Source organism: Misgurnus anguillicaudatus, chromosome 12 (assembly GCF_027580225.2).
Source record: "Misgurnus anguillicaudatus chromosome 12, ASM2758022v2, whole genome shotgun sequence".
Lineage (NCBI taxonomy): Eukaryota > Metazoa > Chordata > Actinopteri > Cypriniformes > Cobitidae > Misgurnus > Misgurnus anguillicaudatus.
This window is the reverse complement of record NC_073348.2, coordinates 32,925,224-32,944,743: the sequence shown is the minus strand read 5'-3', so window position 1 is coordinate 32,944,743 and position 19,520 is coordinate 32,925,224. Positions and strand designations below refer to the sequence as shown.

At 37.6% G+C, this 19,520-nt stretch overlaps 1 protein-coding gene across 2 annotated transcripts; it reads right to left on the bottom strand.

Annotated features, from left to right (window-relative positions):
* Positions 1–2,781: 2,781 nt before the first annotated feature.
* On the bottom strand, positions 2,782–10,281 carry smyd4 (SET and MYND domain containing 4). Of its 2 annotated transcripts, none has more exons than XM_055208008.2 (10): positions 10,007–10,274; positions 9,636–9,780; positions 7,836–7,925; positions 6,775–7,705; positions 6,283–6,537; positions 6,025–6,197; positions 4,871–5,006; positions 4,626–4,742; positions 3,844–3,967; positions 2,782–3,764 (listed from the first exon to the last, which is right to left on the bottom strand). In XM_055208008.2, the coding sequence occupies exons 1-10, from the start codon at positions 10,138–10,140 to the stop codon at positions 3,644–3,646; spliced, it is 2,226 nt and encodes a 741-aa protein (XP_055063983.2). In that variant the 5' UTR covers positions 10,141–10,274; the 3' UTR covers positions 2,782–3,643. The 2 variants fall into 2 exon arrangements, 1 of the variants encoding a protein (XP_055063983.2); XR_008645265.2 differs by having other exon boundaries at positions 3,749–3,764; positions 4,849–5,006; positions 10,007–10,281.
* Between the last annotated feature and the right edge of the window lie 9,239 nt (positions 10,282–19,520).

Genomic DNA, 19,520 nt, shown 5'->3' with positions numbered 1-19,520 from the left:
ATATATATATATATATATATATATATATATATATATATAAAAAGTAAAAGTTCTTTATTTTTTCATCTAAACCTTTTATGTTGGCACAGCGATATATCTTTGACTCCACCCATGCTCAGTCACTCTTTCCCTGCGATGACCTTGGTTTGTAGATTGCTGGCTTTGATTGACATCTGAACGTTGTGGTTGTTGAGACAGCTCTGTCATTTTCCCCGCAGCTCCATTGACAGTCTGAGACACCGACATCAGCAAAACACACACGCTCGCTCACATATATCTGACCGCATTTCTCCTATAACTTTGCTGTCAGTCTATTCGTGAGTCTGGACATCATAAAACCTGCATGCAGACAGTTCACATACTGTAATCAGGTCTGGTTACCTGATGGAATTACTGGGTGGAAAATTGACCAAAAGATTCTGCCGCCCGTGATGTGATGTTCTTACAGTGATCTGTAGATGGTTTTACATTATTAACAAAGGCATGAATATTTCCAAAGCAAATGCTTTCCATTGATTTATTAAGTCACACTTGTGTTATTAACCAAATTTTTGCAATTATATTTACAACCTGTGCTTGCTAAGTAAAGAATAAAATGTATGAATTGTTATTATAATAACATCATATCAAGACATTTTAAAAAAGCAGAAGCTTTTCATGTACATTTTTCCTCATCATTTTAAATCAAATAGGTGATTCTCATGAAATCCAGATTCCAGCATAAGAATTTTTAAAAAGCCCTTGAAGCCAATTTTTTTGCACATATAAGATTAAGTCTGAACGTACTATAACCATTATTTTTAGAGGATTTAAAAATATTTCCTACATTTTTAAGATTATCGTTATCAAAAATTATCATTACCGCAACATGATATTACATTAAATATATGCATTTACAAACTCATGTTTCGGTAACGAGAACTAAAAAGTTGTAGGTACTATAACAAACAAATTTTACATTTTATCTGGAGAGAAAAAATAAGAACTGTTTACCTGGTTGCCATCTTGAGTGTCACAGTCAATTATGTCCCTTCCAACATTTTTTTTTAAAATGTTAGTTCCTTGAGGACGTAAACAATGATTGAAAATTGTTGCGGAAGATGAGAAAATTGGTCTTGAACATTTATATTCCTTATTATTGTCTCTACATTTACCAATGATCACCAAACACCACATATTTCTTTACTGTAAATGTTTATAGTATAACATGCACTGAAGCTTTTTATTTAATTTTATTTTTATTTAATAGGTTTCAAATAAACAATATATTAAAATTAAGAAAAGTCTGTAAATGTAGTTTTTTATAATCTATCCAAACCTAAATAATTGGCTACATCGACAGTTAAATCGACCATCGTTTGCTCTTCCTTGGATATCCTGATATCACCCTTTGAATGTTGCAACCTGAATTTCTCAAAAAAAAATTGCGCCTTGAATATTGAGACCTTAAATTTATACAAAATATTTGTGAAATTAAAGAGCAAAAAATATAAAAAATCATGAATCCGGTGGCATTTTCAAATTTAAGTTTTGCGAGTGGTGATATAAATCTGAAGCCATATCTTTTTCTCCAAAATTTTGAAAAACCCTGTTATAGATGCATTGCATAAATGACACTGTTTACTGTTCATTTTTGCTTTTATCATTGTAGACATTGTCAAAATAAATCTGAACCCCTGGGAAGTACATTTTTGATATTAAGTCATAAGGGCATTTTTGCTGCATACAGAACCCCTGTACTAAAGTCAAAAGAGCAGGACATTAATGAGAATGAGCAAATTGTTAAGGTCAGCCCCATGAAACCTGTGATTTTGCTGTGATGTAATGCCAAATTATATGTAATTAGACAAGACATGACCCATAAACAAAATGGACTTGACAATAGGACAAATAGGTCCAACAAAGCATAGGATTGGAGTAGGATATAATCGGAAGGATCAGATAGGAATGTTTTACTTAATTCCTCATAAATCATTTCATTTCATTCACTTTTTAAGTGCATTAATAGATCCAGACAGATTGTAGGCCTATATGTTAATATACAGCTCATATTTGCGTTGTTGAGAATTTCGATAAATCCCCAAAACCTAATCTCTCAAATGTTATTTCTATAAAACTTATCTTTTTAAAACGTACTTAAACAATCTTCAATCTCAAGCCTTGCATTAATAGCACAAAAGTTGTAGGTCCAATTCCCAAGGAACACACTTAATGATAAAACACTGCAGCCTACTGTAAATTTACTGTGAGTTGCTTTGGATAAAATGCATAAAGGTAATGTAAACCAAACATTCCTTATAACGTGTGAAGCCTATCAATGTAATTTTTACACTGAAGTTATATAAATATATCCAACCACGGTGATAATCAGCCAGTTTTCGGTCTGAACGCTGCTCAATGTCAACATGAGGTCACACATATGGCACCTGCTCTCCTGAGATATACAGTCATTATCCCATCACCATTTAACAGATTTACAGACGCAAGAACCTTGACCAGAGGCTCAAACCAACAGCTGGAATCACACGTTTCTAACAACACATCCAACAGGATAAAAACAGCACAGATCAGTGCTTGTCCAACCAAGTAGATTGAGCTCGACTTCGACATCTGCAGTCATTCGTTTTGAAGCAGCGGATTTAATTTCTTGTGGGCGCAGAGCTGCTCCCCTGGGCTGCACCGTAGTTGTGCGAGAGCCCATTAGCAACATAAAATGTCATAGACGTCGCTGGTCTTTATTGGGTTATTGAGCCAATGCATAGAGACAAGTGGAGGTGGGTGTAGAGTCATGAAGTGTCAGCTTTATTAAAAGCTTCTCCTGAAGTGGAGCTGCTGTAACAGTGCATAAGTATTTAAATCTGCCTAACTTATAATTTTTTTTTAAGAGAAACTACCATGCATGTACAGTATGAATTACAGTTAGCATTTAATAAATAAGAGCCCTAAGTGACCTACAGTTAAGAAAGCATTTAACATTTTGTCAGTGCAAAAATAAAGTGCCATTTACAAAGCCATGTTAACGAGGACTAGATGTTGTAGCTAGCAAAGGTGAACAACATAGAAAAGTTTATATATTGATATATCTTTATATACATATAAATATACTATGTCTATACATTTATCTATTTAGATATATATAGACAGAGTTAGACAAAAAAGGTTTTGAAAGGTTTGTAGTTGCTTAAAAGCAGTTGTTTCAGCTTCAATATATGAAGAGAGGCTATACTGGTCAATGAATGCAATCTGAAATACACAAGATATACAGTCGTGTAACTGTACATCTGAGTCCTGTTATCAGTTATTAAAGACTGCCCCCTAGAGGTCAAAGGCCTTATATATAATTAATGATTGTACATTATACATTATCTTTTAATACGTAGTGATTCCAAAAAGGCATGCTGCATAATTAATATTGCCAATATGAACAAATCCCTGATTCAAAACATTTATTTAACCTCTATAGACATAAATAATACCTTAAGATCATCAAAATAAATGTAGGCATTACTGCCAAAAATATGTATTTGTATGTGAAGCTGAGTCTGTAGTAAAAATGATGAAACTATTATTAACTGATTACCTTTATTACTACAGCATGAATAATTGAAAACAACATTTTGCTTTTTTTTTTTTTGCACAACAGTCACTGTAGGCAGCGCTCCATTTCTTGTAATTCTTGTAGCTCTTCACATTGAGGGCCACAGTGGAGAGAGAGGAGTCTGCGGGCCCCGGGGATGACGGATAGAGCTGCTCCACGATCTCCACTGTAAAGGTAATTTTTGATTATAAAGACCATGAAAGTATAAAAGTTAATCCACTGGTGAAATAAAGCTTAGCATTTACCCATTAAAATGCAGCTGTGCCAGTTTAAAAAGCTGCCGTCCTAGTTCAATACTGTCCTCTCCGAATTGGGCTGTTATGGCAACGATGCTGCGCTTGAGATAGGATGCAGCTTGATTCCACTCACCTGTCAGCAAAAATGAATGAAGATATTATTTCTGTATCTTTTTAGGATACAGGAAGCAATACAGGATTGTTATAAAATGTCTCCATAAAGATGAATTTAAAGGGACATTCCACTTTTTAAAAAATATGCTAATTTTCCAGCTCCCGTATAGTTAAATATTTGATTCTTACCATTTTGGAATCCATTCAGCAAAATTAAAAGTTGAAATTTTCTAGGCATATATGGCTAGGAACTATATTCTCAAACTGGCGTAAAAATCAAGGACTTTGCTGCCGTAATATGGCTGCAGCAGGCGTAGTGATATTACGCATTGCCCGAAAATAGTCCCCTGCTATTGAAAGTAACCATATCTGCCTAGAAAATAACAACTTTTAATTTTCCATCGGTTTTACTAAACGATGTAACTACAGAAGAGTCAAGTTTTAAATAGGAAAAATATCAAAACTCTTTGGTTATTTTTTAGCGCGATGCTAATGTTCTAATCAGATTCAATGATTTGTGCTAAGCTATGCTAAAAGTGCTAGCGCCAGACCCGGAGATCAGCTGAATGGATTCCAAAACAGTAAGAATCAAATGTTTAACTCTATGGGAGCTGGAAAATGAGCATATTTTCTAAAAAAGTGGACTGTCCCTTTAAACATCGGATTGTTGTTCTTACTGATGGTTGCATATGCACGGGCTGATGCATCTGCCAATTCTCCTTGTACCGGATGAGTCTCTGTCAAAATGAGGTCTGCCTGAGACAAGGCCGATTGAAGGACCCTTAGGGCATCGTCTGCAAGAGAAATGAGAAAAGGAATTTTTTTATATATAAACATGTTATGTACAGCAGAATGGGGTGGATTTAGAATAGGCAATATATGTAACGGTATAAAGCCTACAAAGCATTTATATTGACAGTACGTGATCTGTCTCTCTCCAGAAGATTAAAAGCTTGGTCAAGCAAGTTTTGCAAGCCCTGAATTCTCTTCTGGACTTCAGCGCTGGTGATCTGATGACCGCAGGATGGCCGAGAGCACACGTAACTTTCCATCTGGGACTGAAATGACACAAAATGTATAGTCATACACAAGGTGTTGTCAGTGGTAGTGCCATGTAGGTGCTGGGATGTTTTGGATGGTTGCTGGGGTACTGCAGTATGGTAGCTATGGTGTTGCTTAAAGGGATAGTTCACCCAAAAAAAAGCTAAATAATGTCATAATGACCCTCATGTTGTTCCAAACTCATAAGACCTCCGTTCATCCCAGGAAAAAGTTCAAGACTTTTTAGATTTAGTCCAAGAGCCTGCCGACCCTTCATCGAAAACCCATGAACGGTACACTGTCCATATCCAGAAAGGCAGTAAAAACATCATCAAAGTAGTCCATGTGACACCAGTGGGCCAGCAAGAATGTGTCGAAGCATCGAAAATACATTTTTGTCCAAAAAGAACAAAAATTACGACCTTATTCAGAATTGTCTTCTCTTCCGTGACATATGACGCCGCTGACGTGTTATATGGGGCGCCCCAGCTGTTTTTTTTTGTGCGCCCAGGATTCGTTTACAGTCTGCGGGAGACGAACGCTGTAAGTTTGAAAAAAAACAACTTCGCAAACATGTCTGAGGATAACATTGAAGACAATGCTAAATAAAGTTGTAATTTCTGTTATTTTTGGACCAAAATGTATTTCCGATGCTTCAAAACATTCTAACTGACCCACTGATGTCACATGGACTACTTTGATGATGTTTTTATTACCTTTCTGGACATGGACAGTATAACGTACATAGATTTTTAATGAAGGGTCAAAAAGCTCTCGGACTAAATATAAAACATCTTAAACTGTGTTCTGAAGATGAACGGAGGTCTTACGAATTTGGAACGACACGAGGGTGAGTCATTAATTACATCATTTTCATTTTTGGGTAAACTATCCCTTAAATGCTTCAAGGCAAAGGCACCCAAAAAGCACCAATCGTTAAACTCGTTGAAAAATGAGATGTACTTAGTATAATCCTTTATATTGCCTTGGCAAGCAACGCTAATAATACAGAATAGATCGGTACGTATGAGTCACCTGTAGAGAATGTCCACATTTCACACACTTTAGCCCCGGCACTGTGTTTACGCCTGCATTGGTTACATTTTCTGTCTGCTCTCTCTGACAAGCAGCACACTCGCAGGAGAAATAGTACTGGTCCAGCAGGAGGCGCTGTCGCTCTTTTACTCCCATTCTGCTACAGTGAGGGCCTGTAAGTTCAGTTCAATACTTCATGAGGTACAGCTGCTATTCTTAACTGAAACATTTACATTTTATATTTTACTTGTGTGATACCGTAACAGTGCTGAATCTCCTGTCCCGCTGTGATGTCTTTTGAAGCACGAACAGTGACTTTCACACCGCAATGAAATGTCTTGTCGCCTTCACCCTGTGAACCAGATAACTGAGTGAGCTGGTCGGCCTCAAAGCCGGTGGTAAAGGAGATGCTGGTGTTTGAATTGCAGGAGTGGTTAAGCAAGCTAAGGACAGGAAAGATCGCAGTGGCGATGCGGATTTCCTTGCTGGACTGAACAGATGTGTAACTCTCTTCTGTAACAGATGAAAGGTTTATAAGATTATATGTTTAAAGATATGCATCAAAGTTGCTGGTGGCGTCCACGCAGCTGCAAGTTGATGTCTAAAAGTGAACTTAAAGACAGCCTATGAATGTGGGGGTTAAAAATGCTGTGTGGAATTTGTCACAAAATTAAAATTATACCGTAAATCCAAGTATTACAGCAGTCTGTGTTAACCGGTGGATTAATAACAATGAGACTTTCCTCTCACCTTTAACTTTAATAGCAGTGACTGCTTGTGCATTACACCTGAGCTGCATCACATGTCTCAGTGCTGTGGCTCCCAGCATGCTCATCTCAGGCATCCAGGTTCCTTCATCATCCTCGTGAGATGCCCACATGACTGGTGGAGGTCCATCTTGCAGCTTCTTATAAAGCACTGCTGTGGTGACTGCCAGCAAAAAGCGTAAGCTGGGTGAGTGTTTATCCACGTGTGGTAAAAGACTATAGACACCTAGATATGAGCTGCCATGATAACAGTCTGTATGACCCGAGCTTTTGGTACACTGGCCTTCAAAGTTCAATTTTATTGGTGAATCGGCTTTATAAAGGACAGATCTGGCAGAACTTTCCTTTGCCCTTTGGACTTCCTTTAGCCCAGCTCTCAGGGCGACCCTTAGTGCAAGATGTTCCAGAACACCTAAGACCAACAGTTCTGCTCCAACAGTGCACTCCCATTGGTGCCAGAGACGCCAAGCCTCTTTTTGGCACCTTTCTCCACAGTACCGAGCGTAACTGCAGTTCGTACAGGGTGTAAAGTTTAATGTTTGGCTTAGGCAGTGATGACAATGTCTGTCTTCAGTGTCAAACGCCGGCTTTCTTGCCTTTTGGGTTTCTGGGTTGATTTTAATACCTGGAATAAGAACACAGCAGTAAGCCTCGTCCACCAGCACCACCTCACCGGCTGGTTTATTTTCCGCGGCCAACAGGTATCGACCTTTCTCAGGGCTGAAATAAACAGACACGCCATGTGATGTGAGGGTATTAGGATCACTTCTTTTCTGGTTTGGTGGTGGTGGATTTTTGGGGGCTGGAGTGTTGCTAAGGTGATTCAGGCAAGCGGTCTGCCTAGTGATCAGTTTGTCCCGCAGGTGGCTTGGGTAGCCGGCCTCCAAGGCATGCTGGATGTCCTCTAGGCATTCCTTTAAAGAAGTATAAGAAAAATAAGCTAAGTGTAAAGCAGTGGTATTAAAACGTTTCGGCATGCACTCCACCAATTGTGTAGGGTGCACATCTGCCATCATGTGTCATAAATATGACACTGACTCTTACTTTATAACAGCTTTGATAAAAGAGGGTGGCAGATCGGTTTGCGTAGCACAATGACAGCTGTTCTGTATTCTTATCAGCATGGCAAATGCCCTGAAACATCAAAAAAGGAAAATGTAAACATCATGCTTGGTTGAGCCTAAAGGTGAGGTTTGTAAGTTTTGAGGTTATGAGTTTAACACTTTGGATAAAAGCGTCTACCAAATGCATAAATGTAATTTAAAGAGTAACTACCCCTGACTCCACCCAAATGCAAAAAAAGTGGCCGACCTCAAAGGCCATAAAGGGGACAAACTGAGCAACATCCAATAGGAAAATTCACTTGCAGCAGCCACCGTTCAACCTAAGGAGGGCAGCACTTAGACGTTTTTACCATAGACTGTAAAAAATGATGGACGACGCGACGTCGCCTCCCTCCATGTCCGACCATGGTCGCCGCCGCGGGATCAAACTTCCACCCAAACGCTCGCGCGCCCAATTCAACCACGCCAATCATAATGACACGCCCCGTTTTTATAGACGGTTTCAGCAGTAACAACATAAACAAGTGGCTTTCGTGGTCCGCACGTAACTTCCGGTAAACTCCGCTAAGAATAAATAACAACAACGTTCTTTAAACATAGTTTATTTATATAACAAGCAAAAAACAACAACACATAGATTACCTAGGAAACCAAAACATGCTATTTTCGACGAGGCATTTGTTCAAGAGATCAGTTTAGCAACTAGTCAGACCATTAAAAAAAACGGAAGTAAAGTTCGGATCCAGCCGTGTATCGCATCAGCACATGTGTTTCCGATGAAACCATCTATAGCATCAAATTACTACCTAAAATTAAACTTATTACAAAAATGAACACTTGAACATATATCAGCGTGATATCAACTACCTGAAAGGACTAAAACCATTTTCGGAAACTTTTATTGGAAGTGTAAATATTTTTTATTAAGAGCAGAGTCCCATTCGTTTGAATGGAGAGGTAGGGGTTTATGCTTGGGTCAAACACTTTATCCCAAATGTCAAAAAAGTAACTCAAATCAATGATTTGAATCAGCACTAATAATAAAGCCCCATTCTTATAGATCATTAAAGTCGCAATGAAATTGAAATGAAAAACTATATATATTTTTCTAATATTGTGGTATTATTAACAAATGACTTATCTGTGAGCTTCATTATTTAAAAAAAATTGTGTGTGCTCATAATATTTAATCAAAAATGCAAATCTCCTCTCCTCCTCGAAACGAGTTCTCTCTACTTCTGGTCATAAGTATGGCAGGTGGGTGGGGTCCAGGAGAAGATCGCAACGATTAGCAATTAGCAACACGACCCAACTTCAAACGATCCGATCAGATCTCGATGGACAAATTCAAATCCAGCCCTGCCTTATTTTATCTCAAAAGCCGTTTCATTCAGATATACGTCACCACGGGGAAAATAAGGCAATCGCTACTTCCGTTTCATGACGACTTTAAATAAAAAAAGTTGGTTTAGGGTTTAGTTACTCTTTAAATGTCCCAAACAAGTTTCCACACACTCCATTGGTCAAACAAAAATATAGCCCCGCCTCAAACTCACACCATTGGGTGAGTAAATGTTACCTTAGCCCACATAAACAAATATTTTAATTTCGCTGGAGTGTTCACATTTAGTCAAAATCACCTTACACGATCATAATGTCTCTTTATTTCAAATTGTAATTAAAAACTTATTATACCTTTAAATTTCGCACTTCACCTTTAAAGTGGACTAACGTTATATCATTTTTATATGAGATGTTATGTGGATCACAAATTTCTTACCTTAGTATAATAAAGTGCTGCCACCGTGTAATCCTTCACCTTAAAACTGAGGTTACCTTGCTCTCTAAACTCAGATGCGCACTCAGGAGACTTTTTAACAGAGTACTTATTAGAGATTTTAGATAAAGTGTTGAGGTCCTCTTGGCTAAAAACAGACAATTGACACAAAGGCAAGTTACGTGAATTCCTTATTTTTTGTACTTTATAAAATTAATCAATGATGGCATATAGCATTTTTTCAATACAATTATCCATGTTTTGATTTTACAAAAGTATTGTTTTATTTGCATATTTGTAAATACTGTTATTTATAGTCAGATTTAAATTATTTAGCAAAAAATGAACAGCTATACAGTGTATTATATACTGACTGTATAAGTGACAGTGCGTTGTTGAATATGTCATTTATATCTTTTAGGAAAGAGAATCGCTCCCTTCCTTCAGAACCCAGTTCCGTCCACTTCTGTTCAACATGCCGAACCCACTGTGGACATGGCAGATCCATTTAACTGTTACAATCCGTCAAAATACTTATCAGCACTGCAAGAAAGGTAGGAAACTTCAAATGCTTCGGTTTTCGCAGCAAAAGCGACTTCCTGGTGAGACTTTTATCAATTTTCAAAATACAGGCTCGATCATTTACGCAAATTTAAGACGATTTTATATTTAAAATAATGTAATAAACATACTGCACATTTTAAATGCTTTTATAATAATATATACTTGATCACCAATTTAAAAATAAATATTTCTGTTGCCAGATATCGAAACGTTTGTATTTGAAGTTTTTAGTTATAAATAAATATAACTAAATATAAATATAAATAATCGAATAAATAATTAAATACTTTTTTATATAAAACGTCGTTTCTCAGTGATTTGCATAATATAATGTAGTTGCGTAAATCTTTAAATTTAATGTCGAGAAAATGTAATAGGCCAAGCCTAATGGTTAAGCTAACCCTAAGCGCTCATAGTAGCAAAAAAAACTATTTTCATGAATCGATTTAGTTGGTGTGGTGCATGCATACACAATAGTGCTGTTGTAAAGGCTTTCCAGTGGCACTGATGGGTCATGCTTAAATTTTTCCAATAGGTGGCGACATTATTCTACATTACAATTTTCAATCTTAAAATATGTGCATCTCTTGAACACGATATAAGTGGGTTATTTCATTGGTTGTGGCTGCACATTTTGTGTTTATATATCTGCTGTTGGTCAAGCTCTCTGGGGACCTCATTAGTGAATAACGCAACTGTTTCTCCAGTGGGAAATAGGGACTGTCTAGAGACCAGTTGTCACATATTCACCTTTTAAATACAGACCAAGTTATAATGTTCTCCAAGCCTAGCTGTGCTCTCATGCAGATTCTTCATCGATAATTAGATCTTGTCCAGGACATTAGTATAATTACAGCATTTATTCAATGTCCCTGGAATTAGTATAAACTTCTAACAATTTTGCATCTCCTTTATGAGGATTTATAGGATTTACGAGACTAATTTGTCTCTCTCATTTGCTTGTCTGTGAAAAAAATTCTTTATTCAAAATTAAACCATTTGCGTACTGTAGATCGAAAACTGCCTGACAATATTTGTGAGAAATAATTTCCATAAAAATACATGATTTACTGGGTAAAAAACTCCAGTGTTAATGCCTGAGGTTCCTCATTATGCCATGTATGATATAAGAGAAGGAAATGCCATTTAAGTCATAATGTGAACCAATATATCCAAGACTGTAACCACAGACTGAGGGTTGTGGATCCAAAAGTTCTAGTTTAAGAAGTCACTGCAGCACTAATAAATATTGGGCCTGTCTTTGTGGTTACGGCCTTGAATATATCATGCCGTATATAACCTATATACACTTATATAGCACATAAATATTATTTATAATAGCACTTTACAGTGCACAGACTGAGCTTTATAGTATCATTGGAACTATTATCAGGGAAGCGACTCATGAAAATCCTCATTTTAAATGAATAGATTGAATTTTGTTTATAACTTGGTTTCACTTCGTGCCTGCGTATGAATATTAATGTTGTATTTTGTCTGTAGCTGGCTCATGATGTCCTGAGGGATGGTGCTTATCACACATCTGGTTATTGAGTACAGCTTACGATTTATTGGATTTGTATTTTATACTTGTGTTTAAACAGCTGCTGGTAATTTGCTACAAAATGTAGGTTATTTCTTGCATTTTGTGTCTTGCATGACTATTTTTGCCTTGCCGTCAGGTCCAGATTTTGTTGGGGTAGGGGTATGTTTGTTTAGGTGATTTCAAATATCAACATTGGCTTTCAGAGATCATGCACCCCGCCTTTAAGATTGGTTTTGTGGTCCAGGGTCACGTCACCTGTTGTCTTTCACGTAGACAACGTAGATTGGATAAACCAAGATTGAGCACTGCTATTACTATTAATAGGGGACAATAGTTGTGGCTAGAAGGGACACAGCTATGGCCAAAATCTTGTGAAATCTTACAGGATGAGCGTTGTTTTCATCCTAATCCTACCCCCAAACCTAACCCTGAACTCTTACATTTCACAGGATTTAGGCTGTAGCTGTATCCCATCAAGCCAGTACAGCTGTTTTTCGTCCTAATCCTACTCCCAAAACCAGTGGCGGATGGTAACTTTTCTTCTGAGAGGTGCGAATTTAAAATATGTGTTCTGATTGTCATGTGTTAAAAAAGATGCTCGCATTTACAAAATGCTTGCAAGACACTAATTTAAAAGTATTGTGGAGGATTTTCTTTTTCCGAGTGGATCATCAAGACTATTGGTCCTCCTAGTTGTCAATCAGGAGTGTTGTGCAATTACATTTTTCAAAAAAAGTGGAGAAGGCGGTTCTTTTCTAAAATTCGAGAAAATCCTCTGCTACACCTTTAACACTCTGATTACACATGAGATTAAATGAGTATCTGACAAATGCGAACGTCTCTTTTATCATAACCCCTTCAAACTGTATGCTGCAGTATTTTGACGTGACTCATGATTGTGTAACTTTTGACGTGACAAGCCACACACAAGACGGGCTAAATATATGTTTTGATCAGCTTTGCATTGTGAGCCCTGCCCTCGAAAAAGAAGCCACTGCTCAAAACCAAACCCTACATCTCGTGAGATTTGGCTGTAGCTGTAACCCCTCTAGCCAGAACCAGGGACAATGCCACGCTCAACATGGCTGTTCTTGCGACAGAAGTCCCACCTTCCATAATGAAAGAACCAATCATCAATCAATAAAATCTGACGGTTTTCTGGGGGAGAGGCTCTAAACATAGACATGTGAGTCACTTGCCAACATGTGCGCATGCGCATAAGCAACTTTGAAATAAAGTGTTTTTAGCGCAGTTAACGAAAGTTAGAGTACAGTTGATGTCAGGTTTAAAGGTGGGGTGCACGATCTCTGAAAGCCAATGTTGACATTTGAAATCACCTAAACAAACATGCCCCTACCGCAATAAACTCTGGACCATCTTTTGATAGACCCGCCTTACACATACGCAACCCAGGCAATGATGTTGGTTAGTAGACATGGCCCTTACTGCTGATTGGCTACAAGTGTGTTTTGGTACTTGCCGCGACTCCTTTTCAAAAATCGTGCACCCCGCCTTAAATTGTTGGCAAAATATGTAATTTTAGCTCATGGTTTTAAAGATGTCCGTTTTTCCCCATTTTAGTAGATAGGACTTGAGTTGCCCAGAGGCATTGCGAACATGGCAGCCTAGGGGTGCGAGATCCCTTTAAGGGACTTATTCCCCCAATGTTTAATTTAAAGTTTTGTCTTGAAATATAATCCAAAACTAGTTTGAAACTGAGTTTTTTGTAGATTTTTTATTCCAACTTTCAAAATGGGTAACAATTTTACTATAGCGGCCTTGTTTCGGTTTAAAGTGGAACATGAGTTTGTGTCACCAGCTTTCATTTTCTGATGATACACTTTGACTTGCATGACATCGCTTCAAATTATAGTCAGCTTGGCCCCTTAAGCTAAAAAATAAGAAATCTGCACTCGCTCTCACACAGAATGGTAAAGATGCTGTGAAGAGATAAGTCACGCACTTGTTTTGGAGGGCTCCTATTGTGAGCAGTATTGGCAATGAGATTATATAAACTGAGGGAAAAACAATAAAAGACGATTAAAGTTTCTCCAGTCAATTTTTAATGAATTTGTCCGATGCCCGCTGTAATGACATCAGTGAACAGATGTCAAAAGCCCCCGACGGAGCAAAACAGTGTTGTACTATCGCATAATTGAATGGCTTTTAGTTTGTATATTCACAGAATTAGGACTCAAACGTTCTCATTTTAATCAGAGCCAAGAACTATAAACAGCTGAACAAACACTTTTAGTCACATGCAGATTAACATTAACATACACAAACACACATGCTGAACAAGACACTGTGACACTGTTTTCTACTAGGTTTATTGTTTGGTTTTATTTGCTTCATCCACATGTTAATGAATTCTTGATCCATGTCCTGTCCAAATAGACATTTCAGTTTGATTTTATCTTCTGGGTTGTGAAATCCAAATTGCTCGGTTAAGCTTCATAGGCCACTGAGGTCAGAGAAACATTTGCATTTATCTTTCATTTTAGTGGGTACACAGATTTTAATGTTGTTTAATATAACATCAGTCTTTGAATTTTTCAGCGCACTCTGTCAACATGATGCATGAGAAATTGTTTCATTAAAGGGACACTCAACTTTTTTTGAAAATATGCTCCCCTAGAGTTAAACATTTGATTTTTACCGTTTTGGAATCCATCCAGCCGATCTCCGGGTCCGGCGGTACCACTTTTAGCATAGCCCAGCATAATCCATTGAATCTGATTAGACCACTAGCATCATGCCATTTGGTCTAAATGACCAAAGAGTTTCGATATTTTTCCTATTTAAAACTTGACTCTTCTGTAGTTACATCATGTACTAAGACTGACAGTTAGCTATGCTACAAGTAATACCGCCAGACTCTAAGATCAGCTGAATGGATTCCAAAATGTTAAAAATCAAATGTTTAACTCCAGAGGAGCTGGAAAATGAGCATATTTTCAAAAAAAGTGTAGTGTCCCTTTAAAGCTGGTATAGATATAAAGGTATAGATTAACTTGTGTATAGATTAACCAGTTCTCTCCATAGCCACAGCTGCTGAATATTCTATATATCTTCTAAAACGTCTCCAATCATATTATGTAAGTATTTATATAAGTCAAAATGTTAACGAAAGAATGTACAGTGATTCATTGTCTCACTACAGAATACAGTGTAGCTGTGTATTAAAGTGCCTTCCAAAAGTTGAAAGTAATCGACTGATTGTTTATAGCATCCTTTGATAGTCTGCAGCAGACAGTTTTGAAACAACATTGTTCATGCAAGATAATAATTAAAGTAGACAACCATTAATTTAGTATGCAAAGCCCTCCATGGTCCTCAGATCTGAGCGTCTTCATTGGGAAGGACTGCACCTTTTGCGTGTCATATTCCACTGACAGCCTTTGGTGGATTGTGGTAGCGTGTGCGTCTGTTGTTGTTTTGTGTGCTTTCCTGTTGGCATGTGGGTGCGATGAAGATCAATACAGCACATCTGCCTCCTTAGAAAACAGTCCTTTTGTGTTTCAGCATTAATATTGGGCTCATTGGTGTGTGGTCAATAAAGTGATTACTTTTCAGAGAACAGAGGAGGGAAGGTGCGTCTCTTCTGGAATAATCAGGATCGTTGTTGGATGTGGCTTATGATTCGACACAATTTTTTTCAGTTAGTGGCTATTTATTGTTGAACATATTGAAATGTTTTTCTTTGTTCCTAAAATATTGCCAAGTTAATGCCAAAATAAATATAAATACTTTGTAATGTACAAGTTTTTTTTTTATTTATGGCTTGATTCCCAGAGAACACATATATTAATACAATATATTTTAAAGTGCACCGATTTCATTGCTAAAACCAACATTATTTTGTGTATTTGATATAATACAGTGTGTTTGCGTGGTTTGTGGTTAAAAACAAATTATTTTCCACATACTGTACATTTTTGTAGCTCCAGATTTCACGCTCTTCCTGAAACACAAAAGCTCTGTGTCCCTGATTGGCCAGCTAATCTGTACGTGGTGATTGATCTGAATACCTCTGACGTCAGCCGGAAATGTGACACTCCTTACCATGTTTGAAAGATTCTGTTGCTAACAGGAGTTAATTTACAGTCTGTGAGTCCGAAGCGAGAGGAATTATGATAATGCTGGTCCTGTCTACATCACCAATCCCAGGAAGTAAACGGTTACCTAATCCGTGTAGTCCAAGAAAATAGATTTTTAACTCGCGACATCGTTTACTTTGGGGTATGTACCTTTTGCATATTGTTAAAGGGACACTCCACTTTTTTGGAAAATATGCTCATTTTCCAGCTCCCCTAGAGTTAAACATTTGATTCTTACTGTTTTGGAATCCATTCAGCTGGTCTGGCGCTACCACTTTTAGCATAGCTTAGCACAATCCATTGAATCTGATTAGACCATTAGCAATGCGCTAAAAAGTAACCAAAGAGTTTTGTTATTATTCCTATTTAAAACTTGACTCTTCTGTAGTAAGATTGTGTACTGTGATTTTCTAGGCAGATATGCTAGGAACTATACTCTTATTACTGGCGAAATAACAATGGCTGCAGAAGGCATAGTGATATTACGCACTGCCCGAAAATAGTCCCCTTGATTACTTTCAATGGCAGGGGACTATTTTTTTTTATTTATTATTTTCGGGCAGTGTGTAATATCACTACGCCTGCTGCAGCAATGCTACACCAGCAAAGTCCTTGATTATTACGCCAGAATGAGAGTATAGTCCTTATCATATCTGACTAGAAAATCGCAACTTTTAATCTTCTGTCAGTCTTAGTACACAATGAAACTACAGAAGAGTCAAGTTTTAAATAGGAAAAATATTGAAACTCTTATTTGTTTGCCTGATGCTAATGCTAAGCTATGCTAAAAGTGCTAGCACCAGACCCGGAGATCAGCTAAATGGATTCCAAAACGGTAAGAATGAAATGTTTAACTCTAGAGAAGAGAATTAGCATATTTTCAAAAAAAGTGGAATGCCCCTTTAACATGTACAATATGTGCCCTTTAAATGCAATCTTGGTGGCTTGGATAAAAGCATCTGCCAAATGATAAACAATAGTTAATGCTTACTGTATATGAATGAACTGCGGCATGTAGGAAATCTCAAAACAGGATGTTATTTAATATTTTGAAAACAAACATGAACATTTTATTGTTTTTATTATACATTTTTATGGTCTGTTTGCTCTTTCAGTAACTAACTACCTTTAAGTTTATGCTAAACTCATTAAAAAAATGAATAGTTAATTGAATATTTGATGCAATCATTTTATCAATTAATTCATTATATGTTAGTTAGTATTCATTTTGTGTGTACAGTGAGTTTTTTACAGAAACTTGTCTGTTGTGTGTTTAGGTCTGTGTTTGTGTGCGTGTGCATGTGTGTGTATATGTGTGTGGGCGCCAGGATCAGGTCGGTTTTATTGATGATGTGTCATCTATGATGTAATTACTTCAGCACTCTGGGCTCATTAGCTCTGTTCACATCACACTCCCTGTTTGTGTTTCTCATTTACTGTAATGAGATGGATATAAAGTGTCTCTCCCTCTCTCTCCAAACCCTTTCATGCTCCCTCTTTCCCCTCTTCTTTGTCTCGCTGGTTTCTCTGTTGGTTTATTGTCGCATCTGGGGTGTTTTGATAAGGCGGGTTGGCATTGTACTAGAATGAAGGATTTCTGGAGCTCTGCCCATGTGACTGTCAACCTCACACTCCATTGCATATTCACCTCACTTGTAAATCCTCACTTACACACAATTGGCTGTTAGTTAATCAAACCTATCATCTTCTTGCTGTCTTCAGCACCTTATATGTGTGTGCGTGTGTGTAGTGGTGTTCAAAGTACTATGAGAAGTCATGCAGAAAACAGTGATAACATTGAGAGGCTATTTATATCACAAACACAGGCACACAATAAACAAATCTTTTTACCGTGCTGAAATGAAGAGCAGCAATTTGTGAATTGATTTCGCAATAAACCCTCATTTTATGCCTTTGTGTTGTTATCGGTAATGCCATATTTATTGATTTTTCTTTTCTCTCTTTTCAATGCGTCTCTTCTTTCTCTCTATTCAATGCGTTCTCATACACGAATAAAACCAATAGCACAATATTGTCCTATAATTTTATTATAATAATAAAAAACGTGTTAAGATATGGTATTTATGTTAAGCTCTATAAAACGAATGAAGAATTTGGATGAAAAAAGTGCGCCTGGCATGGTTTCTTGTTAATTAGCATTTTTTATCTGACTCTTATTGGAATCTGCCAAAAAAGCGATATTCTGAATGGCCTAAAGGAAAGGGTTAAGGGGATTTAAATAAAAATATTTGATGAATGTATAGGATGTGTCGAGAGCATTCGGTTACAATCATTATCTCATTTTTGACGTTTTGTGCCTTTTGCATCTGAACTTTTCAATTGTAACATGCCATCAAAAATTTCGATGCATCCCTCTGTATATAAAAAAAACCACTTGCCAATCACCTAAAATGGCAGGGTATGAGTTAAACCACGAATATGAAGCTTATATCTTGAATTGAATTTAAATGCATTTTCAATGAAAATGATTCACAATAATATTTAGTTATTATATTTATTGGTTCTTCCTAACCCCAAATACCTGGAAGAAATCTGGAAAAAAAGACAAATCAAAGCTCGGGTCTTATGCTGAGTTTACACCAACCGCGTTTCCGGCGTCAAAATCGCATCTACCACGTGCGTCAGAAGCAAACTACGCTTCTTGTGGGAGTGGCAAGTGCTATGCCACAGCAGCAAGCTGGCTCCTGATTGGTTAACGCGGCGCGAAATTACGCCAAAGCTAAAATTTTTCAACTCGGGCGTCAGCCGCAAATTTGCGTGAACTGCAAAATACACAAAAAGCACCATTCGTGCGTACCGCCCACAACCCAGCAAACATAGGTCGGACGGCAACGTCGTCTCCACTGCCAAAATGGGTCACCACATGACGGCACAAATGTTGTAATTGGTCCAAAATTAACGTCGTCTCCCCGTCCAAAATTTGTCGCGGCTGGACGGCACAAATGCACCACGTGTCCTAAAATGCATTTATATACGCTTGTATACATTTGTATATGTCTATATTTGTCTGAGGTTGCGTTTATTCAAAATTTTACGTACGGGTTTTATGTATTAAAGTCCAGAAGAGGAAATTATAGACGTGCACGGACCGTGCAGAAAAGACGTGTGATTCACAGTCAGATGACGTCAAAGACGTCGGTTGGATTTTCATTTTGGAACTATTTTTCAACCATGACGTGACGTGACGGAGGGACGTATTTTCAACGGTAATCGGACGTCCAAATGTTTGCTGGGAACGCTCAATTCGCACCTTTCGCGCGAGCTTCGCACGCGAATGAGACAGAAATGCGTCTTTCGCTCCGCGCCAAACGCCTCTTCCGCCCCGCGGGACCTCTTGACGCGCGTCAACGCGTATTCACATTGATTTAACATTGAATCACTCGCGCTTCATGCCTCTACCGCGGTTGGTGTAAACGCAGCATCAGGAGGTTATAATGCTATTATTGGGTACCCAGCACTTCTATAAACCTAGAAAATGTGAAAATGAACCCAGTTATATGTAATTAGAATGTGGCTCCCCTTGTGATGTCGAAAGGGGATCTTATTATTGTAATACTGCCCCTTAATCTGCACTATTCAACCACGACACTGCCATTTAGTGCATATAGGGAGAGAGAGAGATAATTGCCAGCACAATTCAGCTTCAATTTCAACAAA